The sequence below is a fragment of the Lytechinus variegatus genome, chromosome 12 (assembly GCF_018143015.1).
Source record: "Lytechinus variegatus isolate NC3 chromosome 12, Lvar_3.0, whole genome shotgun sequence".
NCBI classification, from domain to species: Eukaryota; Metazoa; Echinodermata; class Echinoidea; order Temnopleuroida; family Toxopneustidae; genus Lytechinus; species Lytechinus variegatus.
In genome coordinates this window covers 35,012,549-35,023,200 of record NC_054751.1, presented here as the reverse complement: position 1 = coordinate 35,023,200, position 10,652 = coordinate 35,012,549, and the positions used below count along the sequence as shown (strand labels likewise).

Genomic DNA, 10,652 nt, shown 5'->3' with positions numbered 1-10,652 from the left:
ACAAAATTTTGAAGAAATATATTTTTTTAATTTTACTGACATCATCAGCGTAATTGCTCATTGCATATTCATGAGCACTTTACTAATTTTATTGTAAATAGAATTCCAACAAAATTGTCTGCACCATCACCTTCTGTCACAGCACATCCCAGTTTAGCTTGGAAGAGCTGCAAGAGGGATTATTCTTCAAGGTTCAAGGTTCAAGTAAACAAAAAGAGCTTAAAATTTGTATTCATGCCTAAAAACGGAAATTTTTTGTAATCATGAAAATGATTTTTTTCCCTTAATAATGAAGAGAGCTATCATAAATATATTTTATTCATACTGCATATTGATTTAAAAACAATATTGATCAACATCTATGATGTCTCGTGGGTCATAATGTGAACGCGAAGCAGGAGTGTATATTGAATGGGTTAGTGATTAGTGTATTGAATGGTTTGCTAATTGAAAATTCTCCCCTTGCTATCACAATTTCCTCTCTCCTTGTATTTTTCTTCCACTTCTTTTCTCTAACCCTTCAAATCTTTCCTCTTTTTAATTTTCTTTCTCCTTCCGGCCTCAGGCTTAATTTTGCTATATAGGGGGCTGCATGCGGTCATCTGTATTTGCCGAGCCCTATATATATTCACTTGGGAATCTCGGGGGCGATCCAGCTTCCGCCAATATGGGGGGGGGCGATTTTTTTTCATATTTCCCTGATTGGCTGCTCAAAGTTGATTTTTGTGGTTCATTTGAAAAGGCTGTCCCAGTGGCGTAATGAGCAAAAAATATTGAGGGGGCTAACTAAGAAACTAATAAATAAGAGGTTGTGAGCGAGCGAGCAAAAAATTTGACATATTGCAAAAATAAGTTTGTGATAGATTTTGATATAACATTTGGAAAATAATATATTTCACGCTTATCCTTATTTTCTCTATATTTACATTTCATCCCATTCTCTCTTTAATTCATTTCCCTTTTTATTTTTTTCTCCACCATATTTTATTCCAGTTTGGTCTATATTCTTTGTTTATCTCTTCATGAGAGGGGTAAGCTATAGCACGTGAGGACTCGACTGTCATACCAAGAAATTCTTATTTTTTATTTCTTAATTTAGTTCGATTACTATTTTATTCATTGAGAAGTGGTTTCAATGTCATTTCGGTACGTATTTCTATCCGCCCTTTCACCTTTCTGCCCATTTCCCTTCCACTTCTTTTTCTTCTTCATTTTTTTTCTTGCCGGGGGGGGGGTACACATGCCTCCTCGCTTACCTGGCAAGCTCAGCGGGCCCTGCCCTCTACAATAATGTAATCTTATGGGCAGAGGCTTTATCCCTAATTCCCTTTCCTTATTTTACCTCCCCCTTTCCGTTTCCCTTTTTGTTTACGATCAATTCATTCATTTCTCCTTTGCATGTTTTTCCCTTCTTTTTTTCAATTAAGTTTTCCCTTCCTTTAATACGCTATCCCTTTCCATTCTACTCTCTCTTTCTCTTTCCACTTTATTTTCTTTATCCTCTCCCTTCCCCTTTCCTTATTTTCTTTCTCCCCCTCCATATATCCCTTCTTTTTTTTGGGGGGGGAGGCCGCGGGGGTAATTTTGAAAACTCACATTTATTACTGCAGATTTTCACAAAATTCATCCAAAAAACAAAAGTATTCACTAAACCCATCAATTTCACTCACTAAAATGCAAAAGTGCCTCAATGATAAGCTCGGTCGCTTTTGAGTGTTTTTCCAAAAAGTTTATGTGTGCATGCTGGCCCCTCCAAGCAAAAAAAATCTGCATACACCATTGTTTTCAAAAGAATTAAAATGTGCCCTTTTTCATTTTGTGCCCCGCCCCCACCTTCAACTTCGCTCCGTCGCCCCTGGGGCTTCACTAATTTGGAACCGATAAACAAGCAAAAAATAAACAAATAATGATAAAAGCTAATCTTGGGTTGGCTCTATTATTTCCCCTCACTAATATCACTTATTTAATTTATCATGTACAACTCATCTGAATAACTATTAGTAAGTTTACAAACAATCCAATCTATGGCCCGGTTCTATGTAGGCCTACCTTCAATTTTGATTCTTTCATTTTAAAAAATGAATCCGTACTAATATCAGTCTGTTCACAACTGACATGGAAAATATAAGACCAGGGGCGGTTCTACTTTTCCAAGGAGGGGGTTTGACCGATAAATTTAACGAACATAAAAAAGGGGGCGGCGGCTTCACGATCCCCTAAGCTCTCCCCAAAGATCCAGCAATTAACGAAACGAGAGAAAGCTCCCCCCCATCAGTTGCCCGCCTCTATGGGTCGCTACATTTGACCGATCGAGGTTAGCCCTGCTTTTCTGGTTCACTTCGTCTTCATGGTCTTCAAACGCTTTCTTTTTTTCGTTAGAAATTCAACTTCAAGCTTCTAATTCTATATTATTAGAGCTATGATAGGTAATTCTCTCAAGATGATTAGGCTGAAAATGTAAGTAAGCGTGTTCACTTACGTACTAAGTTGGTGCTATTCCCCTATCGCATCTGGTGCTCTGCGAAGCTAGCTGAGGAAGGGCTAAGCCTAGTAGATCTAGGCAAGCCAGCCAGGCCGCGCCAGGCGTGCCTAATCACGGCATCCCCGCTGTCGCGCCTTCCCTGCCGCTTTCCTCTCGATAAACAACCAGAAATATTTTTGTTGTTGATTTTGTTGAATTTATGATCGTTTTTGTCTCACCTGCGAAGCAGAGTGAGACTATAGGCGCCGCTTTTCCGACGGCGGCGGCGTCAACATCAAATCTTAACCTGAGGTTAAGTTTTTGAAATGACATCATAACTTAGAAAGTATATGGACCTAGTTCATGAAACTTGGCCATAAGGTTAATCAAGTATTACTGAACATCCTATTAAAGTTTCATGTCACATGACCAAGGTCAAAGGTCATTTAGGGTCAATGAACTTAGACCATGTTGGAGGAATCAACATCGAAATCTTAACCTGAGGTTAAGTTTTTGAAATGTCATCATAACTTGGAAAATATATGGACCTAGTTCATGAAACTTGGACATAAGGTTAATCAAGTATCACTGAATATCCTGCATGAGTTTCACGTCACATGACCAAGGTCAAAGGTCATTTAGGGTCAATGAACTTTGGCCGAATCGGGGGTATCTGTTGAATTACCATCATAACTTTGAAAGTTTATTAGTCTAGTTCATTAAACTTGGACATATGAGTAATCAAATATCACTGAACATCCTGTGCGCGTTTCAGGTCACATGACCAAGGTCAAAGGTCAATGAACTTTGGCCGAATTGGGTTTATCTGTTGAATTATGGTCAGTTCCCCCATGTCTGCGCGGTCTCCCAAGTCTGCGCACCCGCGTATCTGCGCGATTCTAGTAAAAGAAGATACGCAACGAGCACGAACTTAACACATGCAATACATAGACAGGTATTCATAAAAAAATCTGACTCAAAATGATGGTAAAATAATGAATTTAGGGCATTTCGTGTGACGGCCTCAAAATGCGGCCTTTCTCAACAAAATCCCTGAATCGTGTGTAAAGTGAATGAGTGCGCAGACATGGGTACCATTTTTTTTTCAATCTGAAAATGACAGCCTGAGGTTTTTTCCAGGAAAATCATATATTTCTTTCAATTTTTTATGAGATATTTGGCACACTAACTCATTATGATGTAAGGAACATTATCAACTGAAAGATTTTGTGAAAAAGAAATTCACTTTAAATCTTAACTCAAATCGTTAGGTGCGCAGACTTGGGGCCCACCATCATACCATCAAAACTATGAAAGTTAATGGATTTTATTCATGAAACTTGTACATAAGAGTAATCAAGTATCACTGAACATCCTGTGCGAGTTTCAGGTCACATGATCAAGGTCAAAGGTCATGTATGGTCAATGAACTTTGGCCATGTTGGGGTTTTTGTTGAATAACCATCATATCTCTGTAAGTTTATTGGTCTCGTTCATAAAAAGTGGACATAAGAGTAACCATGTATCACTGAACATCTTGTGCGAGTTAGAGTAGTATTCAAAGTCAGCACTGCTGCTATATTGAACCGCGTGATGCAGGTGAGACGGCCAGAGGCATTCCACTTGTTATCCAAAATGAATTTAAAAAACACAGAAATAGGGACTTGTCAGAAAGTCTAACGTTACCACCACAGTGAGTGGCACAGACAGCGTCGAGGGCGGGAGCTGTCGAATGGTGGGTGCAAAACATGGCATTGCCATTGGCAATACATTTCAAGATGTTATGAAATACTGTAATCTGTATCGAGAGAGAGGGAGAAAATTGCAATTAAGTATAGACAGACACATTCTACATTGATGAAATTTTATTTTGGGAAAAGACATTTTGCAACAAAAATGTTGCAGGAAAGCCTAATAATAATTAATATGGCAAATTCCGAGCAGGTTACTCTAACCTGCCGGGCCCAGAATTCGAAATGTTCCGTGCATGATCAGAAGAAGGTCATTTGATTTCAAAATAGCATGGTGATGGTGGTTTGAATTTCAGTGAGATAAGTACCAACTATTGTATTATGTCTGGATTATTCATATATTTTATCAGCAGGGCTCTCACTTTTTTTTTTATTTGGTTGCCAAGCTGCCAGCCGGGCAAGTGATACAACATTTACTCCGGGCTTTATTTTGATATTAAAGATATTGGGTTGGGGTGCAATAGGGTATTATGTTAGGATAGGGTGTTGTGTTAAATCCAAGGTTGGTCATTCTATTAATCTGTGGAATTTGCAGTGGAGCAATTGTTGCTGGGTAAAATGTCATGAAACCGCCAGGCAACCTATATCATAGGTTGCTTGGCCGGCAACCAAAGAAAAATGTTCAGCTGATACTTAAATGAAGTTTTCATTTCTGCATCTTGCTATGTCAGGCATGCTTCCTAAATATTTCCTATCCTATTGAAAAGATTTGCCCATGAGATAACTATGAATTGGTCTGTTGATAATGAATTTGAACCCTAGTAATGTTTTCCTCTTCTTTGTTCTTTCTTTTCATGGCAGGAACTGATGTAGTCATCTACAAGCCCATCTTGACTGAAAGAGATGATTTACAGATATACATGCTATGAAGAACTATAGGAGCCATGAGAAAAGTTTCTAAGAGACTCCTGGTAAGGAGTCTAGTACTGGGAATGATTGTACTTGCAATATACTTCACACACAAGGTATCTCAGTCACTTGCAATTACTTGCCCAGATGAAAAGGCAAAGGAAATACTTAAAGATTTGGTGAGTATTTTTTGTTTTCTTAGTTTTTGTCTCACCTGCATAGCAGAAGGAAAGGAGAGTCTATAGGCACCTTTTTTTCCATCGGCGGCGTCAACATTAAATCTTAATCGAAGGTAAGTTTTTGAAATGATAGCATAACTTCAAAGTACATGTATATGGACCTAGTTCATGAAACTTGGACAAAAGATTAATCAAGTATTACTGAACATCCTACCTGAGTTTCAGGTCAGATGACCAAGGTCAAAGGTCATTTAAGGTCAATGAACTTAGACCATGTTAGGGGTATTTGTTGAATTACCATCATAACTTTGAAATTTTATGGATATGATTCATATTACTTGGACACAAGAGTAACCAAGTATCACTGAACATCCTGTGCGAGTTTCAGGTCATATGACCAAGGTCAAAGGTTAATGAATTTTGGCCATGTTGGGGGTATTTATCACTTCGAAAGTTTATAGATCTGATTCATTAAAACTTGGACATAAGAGTAATCACTGAACATCCTGTGCAAGTTTCAGGTCACATGGCAAAGTTGAAATTTGGCCATGTTGGGGTATTTGTTGAATCTTCTTTTTACATTGGAATTTCAAAGCAAGGTATTATGTAATCATCTCTGACATGTATCGCAGGATGCAGAAATTGCATAGGCCAGGTGATTATAATAGCACATCATTCAAATACTTTATGAAGGTATTTGTTGCATTCTACGTTTGAAACATTAGCATGCTGCTATTCGTACAATGAACTTGGCCAAACCAGTCACTAAATGGATGCACAGCTCATAAGAATGTATGTATAATCAAGACTTCACAGTTGGTGTTTCTCACTGAATATTAAACCACAATGCTATGACCTTCTGGTCAATGCTTAACTACGAACTGGCCTATTGGTAAGTTGAGACTAAGAGGGTTAGAGCTATCACTAAGCCATCATGGGTATCTGGTGCATTGTTGTTCTTCAAACAGTAACAGAATTTCAATAAGCAGAAAAAGAATTTCACGAAGAAAAAGAAATGGTGAGACCATGTAATTCCGTGATCGGTCAACAATGAGTCGTTAGACATCTCAAGAGAATGTTAGGTAAAAATGCATTCCCTTCAGTAGTGTTATCTCTCTCTCTGTGTAATTGGGTGAACATAATGACCAGAAAGAAATACAACTTTGTTTACATTCTTTGTGCTTACGTTGTCATTCATTTCTTTTGACTTTCAACCCACTTCTCTTGTCATTATTTTCCCATTCAGATGTGTTCATTCATTACATTCCCACATCTGTTTCTCTTAACATTCTTTTTACAGTGTATGTAATCACCCCCAACATGTTATTCATCTCTCTCCACTTATCTCTTATTGGTTGATTTACATGAATTGGACTCACTACATTTTATCTATCTCTTTCATTCTCTTTATTTTGATTGGTTGATATTCCTTAATTTAAATATGTTAATGATCTTGAGTGTTTGTGTGAAGCAAAGGGGCCATTTTGATAATTCAGTGTACTACCAGACTTGATAGAATTGAAGTTATGTTCCTGTCAACTTCTCTGTTTGCAGTCCTAATTGATGTTTGTGTCTGAGCTTGACTGTTTCCCCTTCCATTGATTCAGAACGTTATTTTCCACCTCGTGTAATTCATTTTTACACCCCCAAACTGATGGTATATATTCTAACTGCATATAACATGCTATGATATATCTAAGCTACCTTTGGCATTTACTAAAACTTTAATATCCAAGTATTTATAAAACATTTTTACTTAATTATTAAATTGAGATGATATTGGCCAATTTATATGCAGACATCTTTAAACAAGGTATAATAAACTAAGATTTTTTAACAAACGTTTGATGCAACATAGTATTTGTGCATTTATATTTTTTCCTCCAATGATGTGTCAAAAGGGAACTTGGAAAGTCCCAACCGCTAACAAATGAATACCAAGATATTGTAAAGTACACCAGTTCTAATACTCTGGTTATTATCTAATATTAGAAAGCATTGAAGGTGAAATGTGAAAAACTATGCAGATTTGAGATTAATTTCTGTTGATATTCCAGTATTTCTTCTGAAAAAATTAGTAAAGTTTTATTGTGTTTCATGTCCATTTGCTCTTTCTTCTTTCTTTACATAGTGCCAATTGTATGAAGGCAACCAAGTAGACGGCAATCTCTGTTATGATTTGTGCCAGACAGAATCCATCCAGTACGTCTCCTGCTTCAACTACCACAAGGGTAAGGTAGTGTTCCGTGGGTCCTGGAATGGGCGTCCAGTCATTATGAAGTCTAAGTACAGCCATCTCTCAGACTATCCCCATCCCTTTGCCTCTGTGATGGACAAAGAAGGTGTCATGAAGACTGTGATACCTGACATGGCTTTGTTCACCTCTATGGTCTATCATCAAGTTCAAGGACAGTTCGGTTTTGAGTTGGGGATGACAGAAGAGCACCTGCTAAAACACATGTGGAAGAGTAAAGACAATACTGATGATAAGGAAACTACAGAAGGACTAACTAATGCAGACATTGTAAGCCTGTGGGCTTTGCTGCAACAAGAGGAGTACATAGTTTACAAGTTCTGGAACCATTTTCACCATTTTCCTAAGATCTATGGCATGTGTGGACATTTTTATTTTCTGGAGTATGTTCCTCCAGGATATATCCTCAACCCAAGTGCCATCAGCATGCAGCATCAGCTGGCATCTCTGCCCTGGTTAAATAGGGCAAAAGTTGCCATGTCAATGATGGAGTTCCTCAGCGCTGTGGATGACCAGTTTCCAGAGAAACTGCACCTCTGTGATGTGAAGCACAATAATTTTGGAGTCACGCAGGACTGGGTTGTCAAGGCCATCGATGTTGATATTACCTTTTTCCAGAATCAACTGGACACAACCTTGAATCAACCTGAGTGCACTTCTGCTGAAGACTGCCATTTCTTTGACTGTAAAGGATCCTGCAATGCAACATCTAGGAGATGCAATAGCCAACGATCTAATACTAATCTTCAGGTATTGGGAGCATCTTAACCCTATCTAGGCTGGGGTATTTTGGGAGTTCCTATGGCCGGGGGGGGGGGCTCCCAGGCCCCCCCCAAGATCTCGGCCGTCGACCGCGTGATCGCGCCGAAAATTGGCACGCGGGTTTCCTGGGGCATAATCTACAAGATTGTACAGTAATTATTTCATGCGAATCGCTATTAAGTGATCAAGCTCTAAATGTACTAATTTTTGGTATAGAAACTGTTTGTGGTGTCCTTAGCAAGTGTAGATGAAAAAAGTATGATATCAAATCATTTTCTTATGTATTACATGTATATTGTTTTTTGCAATTTCTTATGTATTTCTTTGTTTTTTTACCTTTTGTTTTTTATTGTTTTTTCATTGAAATTTGTTGGGAACTCTTCTGTGATCATAAAAAGCATAAAATGAATACATTTAGAATAGAAAAAATAAATATAATCATACATTTATGAATTTGGTTGAAAACACAATTTGCATTGACTTTGTACACAAAATCACATTTTTGAGCAATTTTCGGTCTGACATGCACTTACATAATGTTGCGTAATTTCGGAACCAGGTACCCGGGTGACGCAAAATTGGTCTCAAAAGTTGCACAAGACTTGAAAGTAAAAAGTCAGAAAGCAGCGCGGTCAAAAAAATTTCGCACGGCGAAAATATTGCGTGATTTGTTGAGGGGGGCCTCCGAGGCCCCCCCCCCGGCCTAGATAGGGTTAAGGATTCTATTTGCTTTGAAAGTCCTCAGTGAATATTTAAGATTTTCTTCTCACAATTTAATAAAATGAGATATTGGTTAACAGAGAGCAATTAAAAGTTCTGCAGTATGAATTAATATTCTGTTTCAAGTAAAACAAAACAAAAAAACAAATGTAATTGATGCCTGTTGTTAAAGCTATGTTCGGTTAAAGTATTAATGATAGTTCTGTCTTTCTGTGTATGGAATCTCTTGTAAAAAGCCCCCTCCCCCATGCTTCTATGATCTTTTCCCTTCATCTATACTCTTATTGTACTCCACTTCCTTTCCCTTATTTTCCCCTTTTCCTCCTTGTCCCCCATCTCTTTCCTCTCTCCTGCTTGTTCTCACTACCCCTTCTCCATACTTACCCCTGCTGTTATATCGGACTCTCACTTTACTTTACTTTCCTATTTTTTCCTTGACTATTGTCTGCAGGCTGTTTGTGCCGATATATTCAGCAGACATTATGGGACTCCAGGCCTGCTCAGGTTACCACCCACACAGGTAGCCAAACAGTTAGACTCAGTACTCCAGGAGTGTCTTCAACAGAAGGGACTTCCATCAAGCACCAAGATATCAGAAACAACTGTTTACCAAAGACTATTGGAGGTGCTCAAGACCAGTTTGCAGTATGTAGAGAGGTGACAGAAATAAACAGAAAGTGCAATGAGATATGTACAAAACTGAATTATTTTTATAGTACTAGATTTATGGCTGAATTAAGAAAAAAAAAATGTATGTATTTTTTATATTGAGTTACAGCGGTGCTATATGATATTTGCTTTTATGTAATATAGCGATTAGCACAATAGTTGTTATATACCTCCAATTTTTGCCATTCAATATGCAATAATGTGCCAAAAAGTATTTAGAACTTTGGTTTTATATACATGTCTGTAGATCTTGTACAGACAAATTGGCCCTAATTCACAAAGGTGGTTTTGAAAACCCACGGTTGAGTCCATGGTTAATGCAGATTTCCTGTATAAATTAGGCTTTCATTTTACCACGTATATCATAAATGCTAATGCTTGTTGTCACAGTGAGCCAAATTGACGCCTGTTGCCGTGGTTATCCACGCTGTTTTATTCATGAATCCACTCTTCAAACAGTAGACTCGTGAAGAATATAGTGTAGGCCTATCCATGGTAACAGGTTCATTTTGGCGCACAGTGACTAAGCGTAATTTATACTGGAAATGTGCCTAAACCATGGGTTTTCAAATCCAGCTTTGTGAATTCAGGCCTTTAATTTGAGTCTTTACTGCTTGTTAAAGATTTTTCATATAAATTTGAATCTTAACTGTTACAGATACACAGACAATTATATTTTATTTTTTGTCGAATATTTCTTCTTGGTCCCAGTTTTACTTCAACCAGAATAAGTAAATAATATGAATATTATGATTATATTTTTTCATATGAAAAAAACAAACTGATCCATATAATTTACTTGCTCAATTTTGATAATCCAACATAAAGGAAGTAAAAGGTATGGTACTTCATATGTTGCAAGTGCAGTCCATTCTCCCCAAGCTCTTCACAATGAATATTCATGAGATTAGTTTTGAGAAAATTGTCTGTCATGAATTTCATGGCTATAAATCTTTAAAAAAGTTCCTGGGGTATGTTTTATAAGCATTCCTGGGGTAAATTTTTAC

The 10,652-nt window shown here is 37.6% G+C and overlaps 1 protein-coding gene across 1 annotated transcript; it reads left to right on the top strand.

Annotated features, from left to right (window-relative positions):
* The first annotated feature begins 5,025 nt into the window (after positions 1-5,025).
* LOC121425540 (divergent protein kinase domain 1C-like) lies at positions 5,026-10,421 on the top strand. Its single transcript, XM_041621619.1, has 3 exons — positions 5,026-5,240; positions 7,372-8,244; positions 9,428-10,421. The coding sequence occupies exons 1-3, from the start codon at positions 5,097-5,099 to the stop codon at positions 9,635-9,637; spliced, it is 1,227 nt and encodes a 408-aa protein (XP_041477553.1). The 5' UTR covers positions 5,026-5,096; the 3' UTR covers positions 9,638-10,421.
* The last annotated feature ends 231 nt before the right edge of the window (positions 10,422-10,652 follow it).